This window comes from Neomonachus schauinslandi, chromosome 4, assembly GCF_002201575.2.
Source record: "Neomonachus schauinslandi chromosome 4, ASM220157v2, whole genome shotgun sequence".
Classification (NCBI taxonomy): Eukaryota; Metazoa; Chordata; class Mammalia; order Carnivora; family Phocidae; genus Neomonachus; species Neomonachus schauinslandi.
The window spans coordinates 60,277,186-60,301,676 of NC_058406.1; the positions used below are offsets into that span (position 1 = coordinate 60,277,186).

Sequence of the window (24,491 nt, forward strand, 5' to 3'; positions counted from 1 at the left end):
GTAAAAGCTAAAGCTTTTCCTCTAAGATCAGGAACAAGACAAGGATGCCCACTCTCACCACTTTTATTCAACATAGTATTAGAAGTCCACAGAGCAATTAGGCAAGAAAAAGAAATAAAAAGCATCTGAATTGGAAAAAAGAAGTAAACCTGTCACTATTTGCAGATAACATATTATATACAGAAAACCCTAGAGACCCCCCCACACACACAAAAAAAACTCTCTGAATAAAGGAATTCAGTATAGTTGCCGGAAACAAAACCAACAAAAATCTGTTGTGTTCCTCTACACTAATAATCAACTATCAGAAAGAGAATTTAATAAAACAGTCTTATTTACAATTGTGTCAAAAAGAATAAAATACCTAGGAATAATTTAGCAATGGAAGGAAAAGACCCATACACTGAAATTAATTAATTAATTAATTAAATTGAAGAAGAGACAAATAAATGGAAAGCTATTCCATGCTCATGAAATGGAAGAATTAACATTGTTAAATTCCCATACTACCCAAAGCAATCTACATATGCAGTGCAATTCCTAGCTAATTTTCAATGGCATTTTTTACAGAAATATAACAAACAATCCTAAATTTGTATAAAACCATAAAAACCCTAAATAGCCAAAGCAATCTTGAGAAAGAACAAAGCTGGAGGCATTATGCTCCTTAATTTAAAACTGCATTACAAAGCTATAGTAATCAAACAGTATGGCATTGGCATAAAAAAATGTAGTTAAATGCAACAGAACAGAGAGACCAGAAATAAACCCACACATAGATGGTCAATTGATTTATAACATAAGAGCCAAGAATATACAACAGGGAAAGGAAAGTTTCCTCAATAAATTGTGTTGGGAAAACTGGACAGCAACATGCAAAAGAATAAAACTGGACCACTATCTTATACTATACACAAAAATTAACTCAAAATAGATTAAAGACTTGAACTTAAAACCTAAAACTCCTAAAAGAAAACATAGAAGATACACTCTTTACAAGAGCCTTGGTGGTGATTTTTGGTTTTGACACAAAAAGCAAAGGACACAAAAGCAAAAATACATCAGGTAAAAATACATCAAACTAAAGAAAATACAAGCTACTGAATGGAAGAAAATATTTGCAAATCATATATGTAATAAGGGGATAATATCCAAAATATATAAAGAACTCATAAACTCAATACCAAAATAAAATCCAATTAAAAAACGGGCAGTGAATCTGAATAGACATTTCCTAAAGAAGACATCCAGATGGCCAATATGGTACATGAAGAGATGCTCACTATCAATAATTATCAAAGAAATACAAATCAAACCCACAATGAATCAGAATAGGCTGAATCCAGGAATTTCTGAAATGAGTTTCTTCTTATGAATTAGCCAGTGTAGACAGCCACAACACGTCACAATAAATTTCAATAAACTGTTTCAAAAAAAAAAAAAACACAATGAGATATCACGTCACACCTGCTAGAATGGCCATTGTCCAAAGGACAGGAAATAACAAGTGTTTGCAAGGATGTGGAGGAAAGGGAACCCTTATGCACTGTTAATGGGAATGTAAATTGGTCCAATCACTGTGGAAAACAGTATGGAGGTTCCTCAGAAAAATAAAAATAAAACTACCATATGATACAACAATCTACTTCTCAATATTTATTTGAAGACAAGGAAAACACTGACTCAAAAAAATGTATGTACCCCTCATATTCATTCTAGCATCATTTACAATAGCCAAGACATGTAAGCAGTCTAAGTGTCCACTGACCGATAAATGGATAAAGAAAATGTGGTATATACATAAAATGGAACATTATTCAGCCATAAGAAAGAATGAAATCCTGCTATTTGCAACAACATAGATGGACCCTGAGGGCATTACACCAAGTGAAATAAATCAGACAAAGAAAGACAAATGCTGAATGATCTCACTCATATGTGGAATTCGAAGACAAAAACAAAACAACAAAAAAAATCAAGCACATAGATACAAACAGATTAGTGATACAGAGAGGCAGGGGTAGGGGTTGGCAAAAGAGGACAAGGAGTCAAACAGTACCAATTTTCAGTTATAAAATAAATAGGTCATGAGGAGGTAATGCACAGCCTGATGCCTTTGGTTAATAATACTGTATTGCATATTTGAGAGTTGCTAGAGAGTACATCTTAAAAGTTCTCATCACATGAAAAATAATTTTTGTAACTACACATGGTGAGGGATGTTAACTAGACTTACTGTGCTGATCATTTCACAATATATACAAATACTAATCATTATGTTGTATATCTGGAGCAAATATGATATTATGTCAATTATACCCCAATTAAAAAGTATAATAAAAATGATGGATATGAAAAAAAGTGTATATAGATATCACTTAATACCAGAAAATCCTTAATATCTTAAACAGTGTAATTAACTATTTAATATAGTCAATAGAATACTATGAAAGCATTAAAACTGATATTGTAGAATAGTTAACAACATGAAAAGCTGTTGATAAATAACTAAGTCATTGTTTTTGTTTAGAAATATTTTTCACTAAAAAAAAGAAATATTTTCACTGAATTGTACAGTTTAAAGGGGTGAGTTTTATGGTACGTGAATTAATTTTCAATTAACAATATTCATTCTTCTGTGGCACACATTAAAGAAGGTAAAAAAAAAAAAAAGTTAAGTAATGGAGAAAGATATACCGTGCTAACACTAATCAAAAGCTAGAGAAGCTTTAATAGTTCAGACAGAGCAGATTTCAAAGCAAGGAAAATTATCAGGCATAAAGTGGGGTATTACAAAATGATAAAGAGACAATTCTATAAGAAGACATAACAATCCTTATTGTGCATGTGTCTAAAAACAGCATTAACACCTGAGGCAAAACTGAAAGAAATGAAAAGGAGACACGGATGAATCCACTATTGGATTTAGAAACTTCAACATCCCTCTATCAGAAATAGATAGATCCAGCAGGCAGAAAATCAGTAAGGACACAGTTGAAGTCCACAATACCATTCGTCAACTGGATAATTGACACTACTACTTCATCCAACAACAGAAGATTATACATTCTTCTCAAATTTACGTGGAATATTTGCCAAGATAGAACATAATCTCGGCCATAAAACATACCTTAACAAATTTAAAAGAACAGAAAGCATACAATGTCTGTCTCAGAACACAGTGGAATTAAACTAGATATCAATAAAAGAAAGAAAGCCGGAAAATATCAAAATACAGGGAGATTAAACAATGTATTTCTAAATAACATATGGCTCAAAGATAAATTTAAAAATATTTTAAGCTAAATAAAAATGCACCTTATCAAAATTTGTGGGCTGCAGTGAAAGCAGTGCTTAGAGAGTAATCTACAGCATTAAATTCACATATTAGAAAAGAAGATATAAAATCAATAATTTAAGTTTCCATCTTGGGAAACTAAATCAAGAAGAGCAAATCAAATCCAAAGTAGGCAGAAGAAAAATAAATCAGTAATAAATATATTTTCAGTAAGTACATTTATAAAAAATTATTATAATCCTTGATTATATTCTCAAATATTTGGGGATGGGAGAATTTTGTCATTATCTCATCCCATAACTCTCTATAAATATCTAGAAATTCTATAAATGTTAACTTTCACCAGATCATATGAAGGGTCTTTTACAATGAAAAACAACCAACTCTTTACTTGTTTTTCAGGTCTTAAGTGAGAGGGGAAAAAAGTGTCTCCAAAAACTCTGTGGTTCCTACAAAATATATTTCTTCCTTATCTGCTAGGTCATTCAGAGTTAATGAAATGCTTAAATACTGAATCTCATCCCAGGTGCCTGCAAACATATTTTTGGTTACTATTAACTGATCTTTGTTTGTTGGTTTTTTTAAAAGATTTTATTTATTTATTTGACAGAGAGAGACACAGAAAGAGGGGGAACACAAGCAGGGGGAGTGGGAGAGGGAGAAGCAGGCTCCCGCGGAGCAGGGAGCCCTATGCTGGGCTTGATCCCAGGACCCCAGGATCATGACCTGAGCCGAAGGCAGACACTTAAGGACTGAGCCACCCAGGTGCCCCAATCTGTGTTATAGAGTTTAATTTTTAAGCCATTCTCAACTGATTTTTTTTTAGCTGGTGATATGAATTTTAAAATAATCTTAAAATCAGTCTTTCTCATATTAAAGTAGGATCATTTCTATTTGTGTTCTCTATTGCATCAATATTCATCTCCATTGATAGTATTTATTTGCCAACATATAAACAACCTTAATATTAAAAAACATTCTAGGGTAGAACACTATTATATGAGATCAAGTTATTGCTATCCAAAGGAAAGATTAATATATAGTAAGTTATAAGATTAAATGTACTACACTATATTTCCATTTTTTTAAGAACTAGCATTCTACATTCAGAATATAAGGTATTTTTCAGTTATTCGAACTATTCAATTAAATAGTCTGTTACGTAGCCCAGTTTGAAGATTCTCATGCAATATTTAATTTTATTTCTTATTCTTTATTGCACACCAGTATAACTAGAATAACACAAATTATCAGGCCCCATTAGTCTACCTCTTGAATCTTATCTCTGCAGCTATGGGGCCAGATGATTACACCACCAAGGGAACCTGAAAACTACTGCAATTGGTTTTCAGTATACATACTTAAAAGCCTGTGTACCAAGTACTGCCAATTTTAAATATGACAATTAAAGAGGAATCCAGGCACTTTTGTTCCTTTTAGATTTTTGATAATTTTACAATTACTTTGTAAAATACACATATAAATGTGTGTATCATCAAGTTCAAATAATAATATAATGTTCAAAAGGCAAATTTAAGTATAGCAACACATTACATAAAGCATCAGGACTCCAACTGCAATTTCAAAGAAGTCCTGTAGTTCAAAAGAAATCAATATCATTGTCAGGAAACCTAGTTTGTATCAACTAAAGTACTGATTTTAAAATTATAATTTATTTTTAATCACACTATAAAAACCATGTCTTTATAAACTATAATGTACATCAACTATAAGTCTCATCTTTATTCTCAACTTTTTTCATTTAAAAAAATCAGTGGCAAACACATGAAGGGTAACTAAATGAGGTTATAATTAATGAATATCTAAATTAAATATTGAAAAGTAAACGTTCTGTATGTTTAATTCCTTTTCAAATGGATATTTAACAAATATTTTTAAGATATTTTCAAAAAAATGTTTTGCTGTGTCATTGACCTCTGGGCATCACACTCAGTCACTGGAATTTTAGATGATAGGTATACAAATACATTATTATTTTAAGTAAAGAGTATATTAAAATTTAATATTTGGTTTGGTGATCTATGTTACAGTAACTTATTTTGTAAGCATTAGTTATGGCATTATTACGTAGGTTGAATTCTGGACACTAGACTCCAGAATTACCACAAACTTTGCTAAGATTCTGCAAATGAAATAAAATCATGAAAAAAGGGGAAAAATAAAGGTTTATTTTTCAAAAATCTAACTGTAGGAAATATAACTAGGAATATTTTATATCTATTGTGGTTGCAAACTACTTTTAGTTTAGAATATCTGCAGTATATTTGAGCCCATCATAAACACTGCAATTATTTTTTTAAGAAATACTTTTTATTTGGTCAAATAATTCATTGAATCAATACTGTTTTGATGAAGACTTACCATGATTTTACATCACACATAAAATGCACTTTAAAAATTAAGGAGAAGAGTTCTAATAAACAATTAGAATATTATATATCTCCTGGCAAATGAAAATGGAATCTAGTTGGTTTGTAAGTTTAGATAAAAAAACTGATTCCTTAAAACATTACATTTTGATGGTATAGTCCACATATTTCATATAACATAAAAAGTCATTTGGAACAATGAATCAAAGATGCACTTGTAATCAAGACATCTTAATTTCTGTCCTTTTCATGTATTCGCGTTCTAAAATTTAGAAGGCTGTATATTCCTGTTCAAAAATTTTTAAAAAGCTTTTGTGAAAACACCAGTTTTCAACTTTAATTTTATTCCATGCTTGTTGACTGTAAAACTATAAGCTTGAAAAAACTAAAGGGTGATGAGCCAGAAGATGGATATAAAACAATAAAAACTAATTTAAAAAATCTAGAAAAATACCTGCATAGAAATCAACACCTCTTAAGAAATCATGTAAGCAAGAAGAGAATGGAATAAAATATTTAAAGTTTTAAATATTAAAGAGAGAAAAAGGAAAACCCACCAACCTAGAATTCTGTACCCTGTGAAATTATCTTTCAAAATGAAGGAGAAACACTTTCATAGACAAACATTGAGGAAATTTGTTGCCAGTAGACCTACCTTACAAGAAATGTTAAAAGAAGTTCTTTAGAGAAAAGGAATATAATATAGTTCAGAAACTCAGATCTATAGAAAGCAAGGAAGATCACTGGGAAAGAAATAGTGTACATAAAATAAATTTTTTTTATTTTTCTTATTCTTAATTGATCTAACACATAAAAGTTTGTCAAAATAGTAATAGCAAATGATATAAGCAATTATCTAAGTTTATGCATATGTCATACATACATGAATGTTTACATTCATGTGAAATTAAAGCACCAAATATATAAGAGACAGAAAAAAAGAATTAGGTTTATTCTCTAATTATAATTTTATTATAATTATAATAAAATTTTCTAATTTTCTAATTATACTTACACTACCTGGGAAGGGGTAGAGTGTTATTTGAAAATGGAACTGAATTAGTTATAAATGTGTATTGCAAACTTTTGAGCAACCAACTAAAAATGGTAAAATAAGAACCATAACCAATATGCTATGAAAGGAGGGGTGCCTGGGTGGCTCAGTCATTAAGCGTCTACCTTCTGCTCAGGTCATGATCCCAGGGTCCTGGGATCCAGTCCCGCATCGGGCTCCCTGCTTGGCGGGAAGCCTGCTTCTCCCTCTCCCACTCCCCCTGCTTGTGTTCCCTCTCTCTGTGTGTCTTTCTCTGTCAAATAAATAAGTAAAATTAAAAAAAAAATGCTATGAAAGGAAAGAAAATGGAATCATATACAATGCTCGTTTAAAACCACAAAAGACATAAAAAGAGTGAAAGACAGAAAATAAAAACAAAGAATAATGGCAACAAATACAAAACAACAATGGATATCGCAAATATTAATCCAAATATATCAATAATCATTATGAATGTCAAGGTCCAAATGAACCAATTAAGAGAGATTATCAGATGATATTAAAAAAAAAATCCGGGCGCCTGGGTGGCTCAGTTGGTTAAGCGACTGCCTTCGGCTCAGGTCATGATCCTGGAGTCCCTGGATCGAGTCCCGCATCGGGTTCCCTGCTCGGCGGGGAGCCTGCTTCTCCCTCTGCCCCTCCCCCCTCTCATGTGCTCTCTCTCATTCTCTCTCTCTCAAATAAATAAATAAAATCTTTAAAAAAAAAAAAAATCCAATTAGGGCTCCTGGGTGGCTCAGTTGGTTAAGCGACTGCCTTCGGCTCAGGTCATGATCCTGGAGTCCCGGGATCGAGTCCCGCATCGGGCTCCCTGCTCGGCAGGGAGTCTGCTTCTCCCTCTGACCCTCCTCCCTCTCATGCTCTCTGTCTCTCATTCTCTCTCTCGCAAATAAATAAAAAAATCTTAAAAAAAAAAATCCAATTATATGTTGTCCACAAGAAACCCACTTTAAAGGTAAAGACATATAAAGTGATAGAGAAAGATATACCATGCAGACACCAATCAAAAGAAAGCAGGAGTAGCTATATTAACTTTAAACAGAGCAGTCCAAAGCAAGAGAAGTTATCAGGATAAAGAATGGCATAACAGGGACACCTGGTGGCTCAGTTGGTTAAACATCTGCCTTCAGCTCAGGTCCTGATCCCAGGGTCCTGGGATGGAGCCCCACATCAGGCTCCCTGTGCATGAGGGAGCCTGCTTCTCCCTCTCCCACTACCCCCTACTTGGGCTCACTCTTTCTCTTTCTTTCCCTGTCAAAAAAAAAAAAAATGGCATTACATAATAAGAATAGGGTCATTTCTCCAAAAAAACATACCAACTGATAAAGTTTATGCACCTAAGGGAAGTGAAGCAAAATTGATAGAATTGCAAGAAACAGATGAATCCACTATCACAGTTGGAGACTTCAACCCCACTATCAGAAAATGAACAGATCTAACAGACAGAAAATCAGTAAGAACATAGTTAAACACAACAACACCATTAATCAACAGGATATAATTGACATCCACAGACTACTTTATCCAACAACCACTGAATGTATATTCATCAAAAGCTCATATAAATATTTACCAAGATAGGCCACATTCTGGGCCTAAAATACAACTTAACAGATTTAAAAGAACAGAAATTATACAACGTCTGCCCTGGATTACAACAGAATTAAACTACACATCAATAACAAATATAGCTAGAATACCCCCAAATATGTGGATATTAAACAACACATTTCTAAGTAACACATGGGCCAAAGATCTCAAGAGAAATTTAAAAATATTTTAAACTAAGTGAAAATAAAAATGCAACTTATCAAAATTTGTGGGATGTAGCAAAAGCAGTGCTTAGAGGGAAATTTACAGCATTGAGTGCATATATCATAAAAGAAGAAAAATCTAAAAGCAATAATCTAAACCTCCACCTTAGGAAACTAGAAAAAAAAAGAGCAAATCAAATCCAAAGTAAGCATAAGTAAAGAAATAAAAATTACAGGAGAAATCAATGAAATTGAAAACAGAAAATCAATACAGAAAATCCATAAAACCAAAAGCCGGTTCTTTGGAAAGATCAATATTGATAAACCGCTAGCCAGGCAAAGAAAAAAGAGAGAACACAAATTATTAATATCAGAAATTAAAGAGAGGACAATACTACAGTCCCATGGACTTTAGAAATATAATAAAGAAATACTATGAACAGTTCCATGCACAAAAGTTTGATATCCTAGAGGAAATGGACGAATTCCTTGAAAGACACAATCTGCCAAGATTCACACAAGAACCAATAGACAATCTGAATAGACAGATATTTATAAAGAAATTGAGTCAATAACTAATAACCTTTCAAAATAGAAAGCACCAGACCCATATGAGTTCACCGAGGAATGCTACCAAAACTTACAGGAGAAATTATACCAATTCCCTACAATCCCTTTCAGAAGATAGAAGCAAAACCTAACTCATTCTATGAGGCCAGCTTTATCCTAACACTATGGCCAAAGACATTACAAGAAAGGAAAAGAAGAGACCAATGTTTCTCCTGAAAACAGATGCAAAAATCCTGAAAAAAAAATTTAGTAAATTGAATCCAACAATGGATAAAAAGAATCTACCAAGTGGGATTTTTCCCAGGTATGCAAGTCTGGTTCAACATTCACAAACCAATTAGTGTAATCCATCACATTAACAGGCTAAAAAAAAGAAAAATCACATGATCATTTCAACAGATACAGAAAATTCATTTGATCAAATCCAACTCTATTCATGACAAAAATTCTCAGTAATCTAGGAATAGAGAACTTCAACTTGATAAAAGTATCTATAAAAATTCTGTAGCTAACATCACACTTAATGGTAAGAAATTAGAAGCTTCCCCACTAAGATCAGGTCCAATGCAAGGATGACCCAACTCATCACTGCTTTTTAACATCCTACTGAAAGTCTTAGCTATTTCAATAAGACAGGGCAAGGAAATTTAAAAATATATACAGATTGGGAAGGAGGAAATAAAACTGTGTTTGTTCACAGATGGCATGATCATCTACATAGAAAATCCAAAAGAGGGCACCTGAGTGGCTCAGTCGGTTAAGCATCTGCCTTAGGCTCAGGTCATGATCTCAGCATCCTAGTATCAAAGCCCAGCTCCCTACTCAGGGGAAAGTCGGCTTCTCCCTCTTCCTCTGTCCCTACCCCACCCCACTCATGCTCATTCTCTCTCTCACTTTCTCCTCAAATAAATAAATAAAATATTTAAAAAAAGAAAATCCAAAAGAATCAATAAAAAACAAAACAAACAAAAAACCCCCACTAAACCCTGGAACAAATAAGTGATTATAACAGGTTGCAGACACAAGGTTCATACACAAAAGCCAAACATTTTCCTATATACCAGCAATGAACAAGCTAAAAACACAATAGTGTTTACATTAGCACCTCCCAAAATGAAATATTTAGGTATAAATGTAACAAAATATGTACAAGATCTATAGAAGGAAAACAACAAACCGCTGATGAGCAAAATCAAAGAACTAAATAAACGGAGAGAGACTTCATGTGCATTGATAGCCTGGATAGGAAGACTCAATATCAAGATGTCAGTTCCTCCCAGCTTGCTCTATAAATTCAGTGCAATCTCATTCAAAATCTCAGCAAATTATTTTATCACTATCAACAAACTGATTTTAAAGTTGATAAAAGAGGAAAAAACCCACAATATCTAACACACTATTGAAGAAGAACAAAGTTGGAGGCATGAAACTACCAGACTTTTAGACTTACTATAAAGCTATAGTTGTCAAGACTGTGTAGCATTATCAAAACAACAGACAGATCATTGGAACAGGATAGAGTCCATAAATAGAAATATAGTCAACTGATCTTTGACAAAGAACACAATACAATACTTTCAACAAATGGTGCTGAAAAAATTGGACATCCACAGGCAAAAACAAACAAAAAAAAACATGAATCTAGACATACACTTTACACCTTCAGAAAAATTCATTCAAAGTGGATCAATGATCCAAATTAAAACACAAAACTTTAAAACTCCTAGAAGAAAATCTAGGTGACCTTAGGTATAATAACAAAAAAATCATAACCCATGAAAGAAATATTTTATAACCTATACTTCATTAAAATTAAAGACATATAATTTACCAAAGTAATGTCAAATGAATGAGAAAACAAGCCACAGACTGGGAGAAAATATTTACAAAAGACAAATCTGAAAAAAGACTTTTATCCAAAATATACAAAGAACACTTAAAACTATGGAACAATATGGAAATGAACAACCAGATTAAAACATGGGCCAAAGACCTTAACAGAAACTTCACCAAAGAAGACATACAGGTGGCATATTAAAACAACAATCAGGTATCATTACACACCTATTAGAATGACCAAAATCCTGAACATGGACACTACCAACTGTGGCAAGGACGAGGAACAAAAGAAACTATCATTCGTTGCTGGTAGGAATGCAAAATAGTACAGCAAGTATGGAAGATGGTTTGGCTGTATCTTATAAAACTAAATATACCTTATCATCAGATCCAGTAATTGCACTTGTTGGTATTTATCCAAAGGAGTTGAATACTTATTTCTACAGAAAAACCTGCACATGGATGTTCATAACAACTTTACTCATAATTGTCAAAATTTGGGAGCAACCAAGATGTCCTTCAGTAGGTGACTGGATAAAGTGTGGCATATTCAGACAATGGACTATTACTCCACTAAAAAGAAATAGGTTATCAAGCTATGAAAAGACATGGTATACTTTAAATGCATATTACTAAGTCAAAGAGACCAATCTGAAAAGGCTACATAGTGAAGGATTCTAACTATATGACATAATAGAAAAAACAGAAATACGGAGATAGTAAAAAGATCAGTGGTTGCAGAGTTCATGGGGTGAATGAATAGGCAGAACACAGAAAATTTTTAGGCAGTGAAATTCTCAATATTATTAACGAGTGTTACATGTCATCTTACTTTGTCCAAACTCATTGAATATACAACACCAAGAATGAAATGTAAGGTAAACTATGGACTTTGGGTGATTATGAAGTGTCAATGTAGGTTCATCAACCATAACAAGTGTACCACTTTGGCAGGGGATATTGATGAGGTAGGCTATACATATGTGGGTATATGTGGGGATATACTGGAAATCTCTGTACTTTCTTCTAATTTTGCTGTGACCCTAAAACTACTCTAAAAAATAAAGTCTTAAAAAATACTAAGGGAGGGGGCGCCTGGGTGGCTCAGTTGTTAAGCGCCTGCCTTCGGCTCAGGTCATGATTCCAGGGTCCTGGGATCGAGCCCTGCATCGGGCTCCCTGCTCGGCGGGAAGCCTGCTTCTTCCTCTCCCACTCTCCCTGCTTGTGTTCCCTCTCTAGCTGTCTCTCTCTCTGTCAAATAAATAAATAAAATCTTTAAAAAAAAAAAAATACTAAGGGAGGACATCAAATAGAAGTTAGAGGGAAAAAGTTGTCCTTGGCTCTCCAGAAGGGTGAGAAGAGTGAGGGTTCCTTCAACAAGGAAAAAAAAAAATATTAAAGAAATAAGCTGAGAACAAGCTAGTTGAATAAACAAATTCAAATGAAGGGAACAATAAAAAGATGTTTTTGCTTACACCACATGTCAGAAAGAGTAGGAGGAGGAACAGTAGTTGAACAGAGAGAGAAAGCAAAAGAAATGGAAAAGATCAGAGCCCTAGCACCATGAGCATCATAGTCCATGCTCTAGGACCCTCTTCATTTGGCTTCAGTGTCTTCCTGTGAAGAAGGAAAAAAAAAAGTTTGGAAACAAATTTAATGTGCTTCTCTATAACTTCCACACAACAGTCATGGTTATATCCATAGTAATAAAAGCAACCTGTCATTAACTATAAACAAGCACATGCATCTTATTGGGGTAGTGGTTGAATAACTCAGTAAACTTACTAAAAATCATTAAATTGTTCACTTACAACAGGTTAAGTTAATTGTATATAAATTATGCCTCTGTAAAGTTCTTTTAAAAATCTATCTCACTCTTCTTTATGGAACTTCTTCAGATACTCTCTACTCTCCACCCACAGAAAAAAAAGCCCAAATGCCTCTACAGAATATCATTTTTCAATTTATTATAGTTCAGTTTGTCTGATGTTCCTTTTGAAATGTGGAATCCATGATTAAATACATCATTTCCATCATGTTTTACTTATACAGAATTAATGATTTTACTACTTAGCTGTGTTGGTATATTTTATTCTGGTTACTGTAGCTTATAACTATTTAGCAAATGATTATATTAAACATAAACTTAAATCCCTAGACTTTTTTACCTCCTACAATCAACTTCCAAGGAAATTTACTTCCACTCACACAGTATTCAATATTTTTTCATTTTTACTTAAAAATTAATATTAATGAACATTTGAGAAGAACAGAAAAGAGGGAAGAACAAAAACCATAGCTGATAATGTGGTATATTTACTTCCAGCACATTTATATGAATAATCATATCAGAAAAAAATAATATCAATTTCTATGGCAATCCTTCCCAGGTCCAAGAAATGCTGTATTTAATACTCTATATAATAGAGTCTATTACATCACTCTGTTTTAGTCCCTTCACTATTCTTATCACTATCCAAAACTTTATTTGGTCACTTTTTCATTGCTTACCTTGTTAGTATGCACAATTCTTGAGCTTATAAGCTTTATTAACCTTTCTTCCCCTAGGATCTCATCTAGTTTTGTAGTTTAAAATTAACCCCATCTAACCCCTAGCCATAACTCTAAACCTAAAGTTATCCCTCTGGAGAGGTCTCTGAACCACAGCACAGTAGGCACAGACACTTGCACCGTCCCTAACCCCAACCCTAACCCTAACCATTATTCTGGTCCTAAACCAAATCCTAATCCTAGATCTGAGGGGGTGGGGCAGATTTTGTACACACAATGGAATATTACCCAGCCATAAAAAAAGAATGAAATGGTGTGGATAGAGCTAGAGTATAATGCTAAGCGAAATAAGGCAGTCAGAGAATGACAACTATCATATGACTTCACTCATACGTAGCATTTAAGAAACAAAACAAATGAGCAAATTGGGGGGGTTGGGGAGGAACAGAGAGGCAAACCAAGAAACAGACTTTTAACTATAGAGAACACACTGATGGTTACCAGAGGGGAGGTGGGTGGGGGATGGGTTAAATAGGTGGTGGGGATTAAGGAGTGCACTTGTTATGAGCACCAGGTATTCTACGAAGTGTTGAATCACTACATTTATGTACACCAGAATCTAATATTACACTATATGATAACCAACTGGAATTAAAATAAAAACTTTCAAAAATAAAATAAAATAAAAATAACTCCATCTGTATGCTGAGGATTCCTAAAGTTCTCTCTCTAGCCCAGACCTCACTCATGAACTCTGGACTCATATGTATAATGCCTAAGACACATACACACACACAAACTTCCATTACATTTGTAGTGCATACACACACATCTGTATACATCCATATATTCCACATGTCCAAAACCAAAATTGTGGACTCTCCCTATTACCAACATTCCCCATCCATAGCCTTTCCCATCTCAATTGATGGCCATTCTATCCTTCGGGGGGTCAATCTTGATTTCTCTCATTCTCTAACATTCCATAGTCATACCATTAGCAAAACTGTATTGACTGTGCCTTCAAAAGTATGTCCAGAATCTAGTCAATTTCTCAGCATCCCGACTGTTACTATCATGGCCAAGTCTCCACCAACTCTATCCTTGCCCCACCCTCCACTATAGTCTACTTGCACATTTCTGAGCAATCTTTTTAGACATAAGGCAAGTCACATCAAAACTCTGCAATGGCTTTGTTTCACTTAGGACAAAAAACCAAAATCCCTTCTTTAGCCTTTGTCACCTCTCTGACCTGTATTGCTCACTCCCTTTTGCTCTCACCTCACTCAAGCCTTCTGTATTTTCTAAGTGTTCTTAATGTTTTGTTTTTAACAACAACAAAAAACTTTTAAATGATGAAACTATGAAAAACTAATCTCCCTTTTTACCCAAATGATTTCTCTTTAAATACAGAATTAAATGCAGAGCCAAGTCTTTAGTAAAAAAACAAACAAACAAAAATAAAAAGTTCATGGGAAGAACTTGTATTTTAGAGCCCTGAATGCCTGCCTATGGCACTGATGAAGAGTTTGATGAAGACAGGTATCTAAAATAAATCAAAATGCATGGTGTGGTAGATGATTTGTGGGTTTGGGGTTGAAAAATAGTGCTTAAGTCTTCTCTACTACTGATTGTGAGACCTTCACTAAGTCATTATTCTGATTCAGAACATATGTAAAGATGAACAGATTAATCTGTAAAACTCATTATAAACTTGTGCTTTACAAGAGAAATACTTATAGATACCTACCAAAAATACATCTAATAGGTCTGACTTATTCCCAGTAATGTTATTTAAAGTGTTTGATCAGTCTGCACATATAAAAGAATGCCAGTGAATAAACCCAATACCACAAATGTTAAGGGACTAATCACAGACTGAATTATATACAATTTACAAAATCCTCTGAAGTGAACTCAAAACTGAGGGGTGGAGAGGCTCACTTACTAAGAACTGCAAGGGCAAAGAAGCCACAAACCTAAGGTTCCTGAAGAGAATACAGATTTTGAATGTTCAGACTATATATCCGGACCTAGGCTTGGAGCAGATGTCTTCAGGTGACGACCCTGCGGGAGGAATTAACTGTCAAGAGGTCTTTGGGAACTGCTCCTGGCTGAAACAAACCGCGAGTTAGAAAGGACGAACCACCTTTCGAGAGAAAGCTGGAAGCTAAGTTGTAGTTTCGTCTTCTTAGCGGGTCAGTTCTAGCAATTTTATCGCCCAACCCGAACCACTCACCGGGTCAACTGGTCTACAAGGCCTTGAGTTAGGAACAAACGGCCCACACCCGGCACAGTCCGACAAATCGCTAGCTGTTCATCTGCTCCGGAGTCGGTTGCTAGGGAAACGAGGCCAGACTCTGGACTCAGTCCCGCAAGGTTTTCTCCCGGCAGGCCGGAGCTTCGGGGGCGTGGTTACGTGAGTGACGCACGTAAAGGGAGGGACAGAGGCGAAACAGGACCCAGGAACGGGTTACATTCGGGGGCGCATGCGTGCTGTGCTCGGCGGCGGTTACTTGGAAGGCCTGTTGCTGGTTTTGGGGACGGTGTTGCTATGGCTGCTGCAGTTGCACCCTTAGGCGTAGCTCTGCGAGAAGCCACCCAGCGAAAATTGCGGAGGTTTTCAGAGCTGAGAGGTAGCAAAAAGGGCACCCCAGCTATCCCCGGCAGTGGACAGGGACGGTGCTTTGCGTTCCGGGAAATTTGCTGGACTATCACTTCCTGTCTGCTTCTCACCTTCGGGTTTAGGACACAGGCCCTGCCGTAGTTAATACTCCTCTTGATTTTTTTTGTTGTTCTGTCACTGTCCTTTCTTTACGTTATGTTGTTACTTTATTTCTTTGACTTTATTCCTAGTAACATATATATATGTTTAAAATAAGAGAGAGGGAAATAATAATTATTATAAAATAAGAGGGAAGGAAGAAGAAAAAAAGTATTAATCTGACTAGTGAAGCTATAAATCCAAGTTAAGCATTTGGTTAGCTCATTAACAATAGTTATTTAAAATAAATCTAAATGATCTAAGTGCTTTGACCAATACATACCTGATTTTAGCCTTCTACAATCCCCTTACTACTTCACCAATTTGTTCCATACTGTGAATGCAGACTGAGTAAAAAACAAGACATGAAGGAATTATAGGTTAAAATTTAAAAGGGGTAGTTTGTATCAAAAAAAAATTAAAGACTGCCATTTGTCATTCCTTGTACAATTATCTAATAAAATTAGTCATATTTTTGATGAAGTTACTGCATTAAAAATACAGGAAATAATACTTGGGAGACAGTAAGATGTTCAGCACTATTAGATTTTGACAAATCCTGTTTGTTAACTAATAAGAATCCTTATTCATCTTGTTTACCAATAAAGAAGAGTTTTCAACGTCTACCAAAAATTCAGTCTGGTTTTTTTGTTGGTGGTGTTTTGTTTGTTTGTTTGTTTTAATGAGTTCATCAAGGAGTTGGGAACTTTTCTGTTATCCAGAATTTTAGATCATACTTCAAAGCCTTTGCAAACTTGCATGGCTCATCTTTTTTTTTTTTTTTTTTTGAGTTCAGCCTGTATTTTTTTTTTAATTTTATTATGTTATGTTAATCCCCATACATTACATCATTAGTTTTTGATGTAGTGTTCCATAATTCATTGTTTGCATATAACACCCAGTGCTCCCGTAATTCATTGTTTGCGTATAATACCCAGTGCTCTGTTCAATATGTGCCCTCTTTAATACCCATCACCAGGCTAACCCATGCATGGCTTATCTTAAGGTAATAAAAAATAAAGTACCTAAATTGAAAAAACAGCAACATTGTAGGAATGGATCTTTGGGTTGAATTGAACTTAGCCAACAAACACTAAGTGGGTCCTGATATATAAAAATTGATTTTCACAGCTGAAGATTCATACTCTTTTTGTCTCGTTATTTAAGAATCAAGGTAAATTTTAGCAAGGCAAAAGTACTTCTCTTAAGAAATGTAACAACTTTCAGAATATGTGAATAAATGAACTGTAAACCATAAAAGGAACAAGTAATCTAAAAGGAAAAAATGCAAAATTTGTGAACAATTTTCAATAGAACTAGTTTGAATTATACTAGCTAGGCACTAATTATCCCCTAATTCTGAGAAGATAGATTTAGGAAGATAATCTTTTTTTTTTTTTTTCTTTCCAAATAGGTAAACCTGTAACAGCTAGAGATTTCTGATACTTATTTCCCTGCTTTTTCCACCTAGGCAAACCTGTGGCAGCTGGAGAATTCTGGGACATTGTTGCAATAACAGCAGCTGATGAAAAACAGGAACTTGCTTATAAGCAACAGCTGTCAGAAAAGCTGAAAAAAAAGGAGCTACCCCTTGGAGTTCAATATCATGTTTTTGTTGATCCTGCTGGAGCCAAAATTGGTACTCTCTATATGGTCAGATTTAAATCATAGGTTCTGGGCATAACGATCACTGAAGAAAAGCTTTCCTATGGCTCACAATTTATGAGCTCTGTATCTTTCTTTCGATAGTCTTTCCAAACTTTAAAAATTTAATGTAAATTTACAATTTTTTTAAGAACGATAAAAGGCATAACATTCTGTTCTTACACATTGTGCTTACCATGAAAAACTTGCAGAATGTTATTTAAAATAATTTTATTTTTTTTTTTTTTAAAGATTTTATTTATTTGAGACAGAGAGAATGAGAGAGAGAGAGCACATGAGAGGGGGGAGGGTCAGAGGGAGAAGCAGGCTCCCTGCCGAGCAGGGAGCCCGATGAGGGACTCGATCCAGGGACTCCAGGATCATGACCTGAGCCGAAGGCAGTCACTTAACCAACTGAGCCACCCAGGCGCCCAATAATTTTATTAATTTTAATAAATTTACTTAGATGGTGAATATTCTTTTGGACTTCATCGGTAGGGCTCTTAAGGTCCCTCCCAGCTCCATAGTTCAAATTTACACGAAGATTGCAAATCAGCAAAAAAAAAAAAAAAAAATACATACACACACACGCACATAAACTTGGCTTCTTGGAACCACAATGCAGAAAGCAAAAGAGCACAATCTAATGGCTTGAGTGTCATAGATACGTACTTTAAAAACCCAGTTTAAGTCAACTTTGCCTTTGACCTTCCATTGCAAATAAAAATACATGCTATTTTTCTGGGGGCCACATTCTATGTGATACTTAAAGCTGAAGCCCCTTGATACCATACAGGGTATCTATATCTGACATTGGCATTGATCTAATTAACCTGTGTTTTAATCCTCATAATGGTACAGTCAGTACTTTTATGATTCCTATCATATAGATGAGAATCTGAGGCACAGAGAGTTAAATAACTTGCCCAAGGTAACTGGTAAGTGTAGTTATATTTAAGATCTTTTTAAATCTAACTCAAATATTTGGTTTTGTCATGTGAGAGAATTATTTTAATGGGTTTTTCAGTTTGTAATTCCAAATGAATGTGTATACTTACGGTCTTCTTGTGTTGCAAATTGTCTAATTTATCACTTCTTTATTATTATTTTCAGGAAATTATAATGCTCATCATTGATTACCAAGTGCTGATCTCTGGGTTTCATTGCTAATTGTTTATTTATTTAAATGCTATGGAACGTGTGTTTAATGTGATTCTTTTGCCCATACCTTTGCTCTCTGCCTAGTTAATTGTAGCCAAAGGCCCTGTCTTTAAAGTTATAACACCTAATTTTACCGTAATTACAAATTTTCAGTAGGTTTCTATGAAATTAATTGTGTTTTTTAACTTTTATTTTTAAGGAAATGGAGGATCCACACTTTGTGCCCTTCGATGTTTAGAAAAGCTATATGGAGATAAATGGAATTCTTTTACCATCCTATTAATTCATTCTGGTAAAGTTATACATTTTCTTTTCACTAATTTACACTTTACCTTTGATACCTTAGGGACTTTTTTCTACCTTGCAAATACTTCCTTCTCCTTTTTTTAATTTTTGTCTTTGAAGTTACTCTGCTTTGAAAACAAATATTTCATGCTTTTCTTGATATTTGAAAGCAGCATAATGTTTTTTCACAAATGTATCTTTAAAATTATAGATCACATACATCATCAACTTTTCATGGATATTGTTTTTAGTATGTATATAGAAAATTATTTTCCTAAAATAGAACTCATCAAAATAATGAATATTTCTTGATAATGCTTGAAAAGGGATTATTATTGTAGGGGAGAGGCTGACTTAGCACTGGGATTCCCAGACTTTTGCCAAAAACCTTCTACCATGAATTTTTATTTGATTATTAGTGGCAAAAGTTCACAATCCTTAAAAGAGTTTAAAAACAAAAGAAAGGGTGGTGACAAAACATGGAGAGAACGAGAAAGTATGTAAGAGGGAAAATTAGAGGAGGACATTTTAAAGCAGAAAAGTGGGAAAGAAATAATCTCAGAATAAAGGGTAGTTTTCTTAATTCAGTAAACTTAGTTGGATGAAAATTTGGGTTATATGCAAACCTCTGTTATTCTTCTGTATGTACTGGAGCTGATAAAAATGTTATTATGGACTGGCACTAGTTCAGGGACAGGTGTTTTAGAGCCACTCATCTACATGGCTTCCAAGGCACTTTTTATTTCTTATGATTTGTATACAGAACAATGATTCTTTATAAAGACGGTATCAAGTAAAGCATCCAAGTTCTGATTTTAAGACTAACTCTAAAAAAGTAGAAAAATTCAAATTTATAGCTCATTCCAAAACCAATATTATTTATTACCAATTTAGTAAAAACTAAGTCAGACACTAAGAAAATATAGTTAAAAAAAGGTAATTCTTACAATGCTACACTTAAGTGTTGGCTAGTCTTTGAAAAAGGAAAAAAGTAGAAAGTACTAGCTCTCATTTGTTGAACAACATACTGTGTACAGGTGCTTTACATAAAACACAGTAAAGCAAGTATTCTACATTTGCTAATTTGGAGTAAATCCAAAGATAAACAACTAAAAAGCGGTGAACCAGAGTTTGAACCTGTTTTTGTCTGACTCTTTCTACTATCTAATGCTGCTTTTCAATATAATTAGTTACATAAAAATGATGTAAACTATTTAATGTACTTAAGAGAACATGCTTTTCAAGGAATTTTTAAAAAGTCTTAAGACTCAGAGGGAAAAAGCCTGTTTAAATTAAAAACAAGTATAAATTTTAAAACGCTTTTTAGTAAATGCACCGTTACTTACTTTGACTGTATGTAATAATTTGAGGAAAAACACTGCATCTGAAAATTACTGTTTAATAATTATATTTTGGAATTCGTATTTTAGTTTTTTGTGACTTTTTTCCTTACTATGAAGTGGATTCTTAATGTAGGATTTAAAACATTGTTGCAATTTCAATTTATTGTTTAAAATATAAGATCATTTTTTAGCCCATGGTTCTTTTTACTGGTTGTACAATTGATTCAAAACAATTCACAGCCTCTAAAATATAATAGAATTCTTTCCTAATCTAACATTGCATTATATCAAATCACTACAGGAGAATTGCTCTTGAATTTGTAACCTGGAATTTACTATTCTTTCCTGAGTTTTATAGTACTGTATTATATATATTAAATATCTTTAGAGATATTTTGCATTGGGACTGATGCCCCTGGGTTTTTAAAATCTTAGAGACTTATAAACATTTTAAAACAGTTATTTTGTTTAATTTTATATAGGTGGTTACAGCCAACGCCTTCCAAATGCAAGTGCTCTGGGCAAAATTTTCACTGCATTACCTTTTGGTAACCCCATTTATCAGATGTTGGAATTAAAACTAGCCATGTACATTGATTTCCCCTCACATATGAATCCTGGGATTCTGGTTACCTGTGCAGATGATATTGAACTTTATAGTATTGGAGAATGTGAGTTTATTAGATTTGACAAACCTGGCTTTACTGCTTTAGCTCATCCTTCGAGTTTGACTGTTGGTACCACACATGGAGTATTTGTCTTAGAACCTTTTAATGGTTTAGAATATAGAGACCTTGAAAACAGGTCTTGCCATCGTTTCCTTCATAAGCCCAGCATAGAAAAGATGCATCAATTTGATGCTGTATATAGACCTGGAAATATTTCTCAACAGGACTTTGCTAGGGGTGGTACTCCCTCTCTTAAGTTAGACTCTGAGTATGTCTACACAGACAGCTTGTTTTATATGGATCATAAGTCAGCAAAAAAGTTACTTGCTTTTTTTGAGAAAATAGGCACACTGAACTGTGAAATAGATGCCTATGGAGACTTTCTGCAAGCTTTGGGACCTGGAGCAACTGTGGAGTACACCAGAAACACATCAAATGTCACTAAAGAAGAGGCAGACTTGATAGACATTAGGCAGAGAATATTTCACCTTCTTAAAGGAACCTCATTAAATGTTGTTGTTCTTAATAACTCCAAATTTTATCACATTGGAACAACTGAAGAATATTTGTTTCATTTTACTTCAGATAGCAGTTTGAAGTCAGAGCTTGGCTTACAGCCCATAGCTTTTAGCATCTTTTCTGCAATACCAGAATGCTCTGGTAATACATCCTGTATCATTCAAAGTATACTGGATTCAAGATGTTCTGTGGCAACTGGCTCAGTTGTGGAGTATTCCAGATTGGGGCCCGATGTTGCAGTTGGGGAAAACTGCATTATTAGTGGTTGTCATATCATAGCAACAGCTGTCCTGCCTGCATATTCTTTTGTGTGTTCCTTAAGCTTGAAGATGAATGGACTCTTAAAGTATTCAACTATGGCATTTGGAGTGCAAGACAACTTGAAAAAGAACGTTAAAACATTGTCAGATATAAAGTTACTTCAGTTCTTTGGAGTCTGTTTCCTGTCATGCTTAGATATTTGGAATCTGCAAGTTACAGAGGAACTGTTCTCTGGAAACAAGACATGTTTGAGTTTGTGGAATGCTCGTATTTTCCCAGTTTGTTCTTCTTTGAGTGATTCAGTTACAATATCCCTAAAAATGTTAAATGCTATACAGAACAAATCAGCATTCAGCCTGAATAACTATAAACTGTTGTCCATTGAAGAAATGCTTGTCTACAAAGATGTAGAAGACATGATAACTTACAGGGAGCAAATTTTTCTAGAAATTACTTTAAATGCAAAACAGTCTGATTTAGAGACATCTTAAATATCCTACACCTTGCCATTCTTGATTGAGCAAGACTACAAAAAGAAGAGTTTTCTATAGATTTTTGTTTGTTTCTTTGAAGTGAATCAATGAAAATTATGTTAACATAATTGTTGTAGCATAATATTAATAACACAAAAATACAAATCATCCATTTTGGTGAAAGAATATTTCAAGGCTGTGAGCTCAGAAAAGGGATTTTTTTGATGTTTAGCACTATTTTAATTTTCTTTTTTATTAAAGATGGATTTGTGGAGCACTGCTGTGTTCATATAGTACTATAGTAGTTTTGAATAATTTTCTAAACATACCTTTAGAGTTTTTCCATCTTCTTTTTGGGCTTTGGTTTCAGTACTATTCTAAGTGTTTATTGGCAGTTCTCTCTTTGAGCATAGTAGTCCTATTCTGATGAACTGATAAAAACAGCATACTACAAGGTCTTCAGAGCACTGTAAGAATACTGTAGAAATACTTTTTTGGAAAGAAATCCATCTCTCACAAATTCTGATAAAATCAATTCCTAAAATACTGTGATTATCTAATTAATAAATAATTAGATGCAAATAGCTCTGAAATTGATGATAAAAATCTGTCTCATTTATTGCTCTTACCAAAATAAAACTAAAAGTGTATATGTGTTATTTTACCTTATAAACTTGGACATATGTTTCTATATCTTTTTTAAGATTTTATTTATTTATTTGACAGGGAGAGAGACAGCAAGAGAGGGAACACAAGCAGGGGGAGTGGGAGAGGGAAAAGCAGGCTTCCCGCTGAGCAGGGAGCCCCAATGCGGGGCTCAATCCCAGGATCCTGGGATCATGACCTGAGCCAAGGCAGATGCTTAACAACTGAGCCACCTGGACACCCCCATGTGTTCCTATATCTTAAAATTTTTCCCTAAAGTTCTGTCCATACAAAAGCATACACGTACACAAAACTCAAATATCTGTGTGGGGCAGATGGTAGGAATAATTGAGATTCATTGATAATCCTATAAGTTCATTTTGGACATTATTTATATCCTTTTCTTAATCCCTTTAATAGAACTATTAAATTACCAGATGGACTGATTTTACTATTTCATATTTTTTGTCCTTGTGCTGGTGATGATACTGAGAAGCAATAATTGACCAAAGGTAGGCAGCAGGAAGGAGCCTGAAGGATAGAAAATGAGAAAATTTACAGATGACAAACAGCTTCAAGAAAATAAAAATTGGCTGGAATCTCAAGTTATGTGTTCCTACTTTGCTGTAAGCATGCATGTGAAATGTCTTTATGTCAAAGTCTAATAATAATTAGAGAAATGATTTGTCAGTTTTGTGTTTTAACATGAATAAATTGAAATAAAAACTAGTCTGTGCTAACATGTCAATATAAAAATAATTGGTAAACTAGAAGTGGCTTGCCTGCAACCTTCAATTAGGCTATTTCTGTGTTTTGTTTTGTTGGTTTTTTTTTTTTCCTTTTAAGGTTGTTTCCAAGGAAAAACTAAAGATATAGCTATTGTTTAGCATTGACTGATTTACTTGCAGAGCTTTCAGAAGATATTATGTGTCTGTCATTGATTAAATGTTTAATACTGTATTTCACCTAAGCGCCATCGATTATTAAGAATTACCATTATTTTGGGGCGCCTGGGTGGCTCAGTCGTTAAGCTTCTGCCTTCGGCTCAGGTCATGATCCCAGGGTCCTGGGATCGGGTCCCACATTGGGCTCCCTGCTCAGCGGGAAGCCTGCTTCTCCCTCTCCAGCTCCCCCTGCTTGTGTTCCCTCTCTCACTGTCTCTCTCTCTGTCAAATAAATAAAATCTTTAAAAAAAAAAAAAAAAAAAGAATTACCATTATTTTATGTTCCACTAAAAAAAAAAAAATACCAATAAAATATGGCACAGTGCTTTCTTTTAGAATCAGACTCTTCTGAAACACTTTTCAACTCA

The 24,491-nt window shown here is 34.1% G+C and overlaps 2 protein-coding genes across 4 annotated transcripts in view; one reads left to right on the plus strand and one right to left on the minus strand.

Moving 5' to 3' along the window:
- LRRIQ3 (leucine rich repeats and IQ motif containing 3) overlaps positions 1–15,694 on the minus strand; it is a 191,064-nt gene extending 175,370 nt beyond the window's left edge. Inside the window, exon 1 of the mRNA XM_021678115.1 lies at positions 15,656–15,694. The gene's annotated coding sequence lies outside the window, so the exon portion shown is untranslated. The remainder of the gene's footprint in view (positions 1–15,655) is intronic.
- Positions 15,695–15,902: 208 nt separating this feature from the next.
- Positions 15,903–23,079, plus strand: FPGT (fucose-1-phosphate guanylyltransferase). Of its 3 annotated transcripts, XM_044914053.1 has the most exons (5): positions 15,903–16,052; positions 17,652–17,819; positions 19,185–19,277; positions 21,096–21,161; positions 21,906–23,079. In XM_044914053.1, exons 1-5 carry the CDS (start codon positions 15,971–15,973, stop codon positions 22,550–22,552), a joined length of 1,056 nt encoding a protein of 351 aa, XP_044769988.1. In that variant the 5' UTR covers positions 15,903–15,970; the 3' UTR covers positions 22,553–23,079. The 3 variants fall into 3 exon arrangements, with proteins under 3 accessions (XP_044769988.1, XP_021533793.1, XP_021533794.1); XM_021678118.1 differs by having other exon boundaries at positions 21,096–23,079; XM_021678119.2 differs by lacking the exon at positions 21,096–21,161 and having other exon boundaries at positions 21,913–22,426.
- Positions 23,080–24,491: the final 1,412 nt, after the last annotated feature.

Bases quoted from the DNA above. Each gene is read 5' to 3' on its own strand.
- FPGT (XM_021678118.1), top strand. From the start codon at position 15,971: ATGGCTGCTGCAGTTGCACCCTTAGGCGTAGCTCTGCGAGAAGCCACC. The intron at 16,053-17,651 runs GTAGCAAAAAGG...TTTTCCACCTAG, and splicing joins GAGGTTTTCAGAGCTGAGAG to GCAAACCTGTGGCAGCTGGA. The intron at 17,820-19,184 runs GTACTCTCTATA...TTTATTTTTAAG, and splicing joins TCCTGCTGGAGCCAAAATTG to GAAATGGAGGATCCACACTT.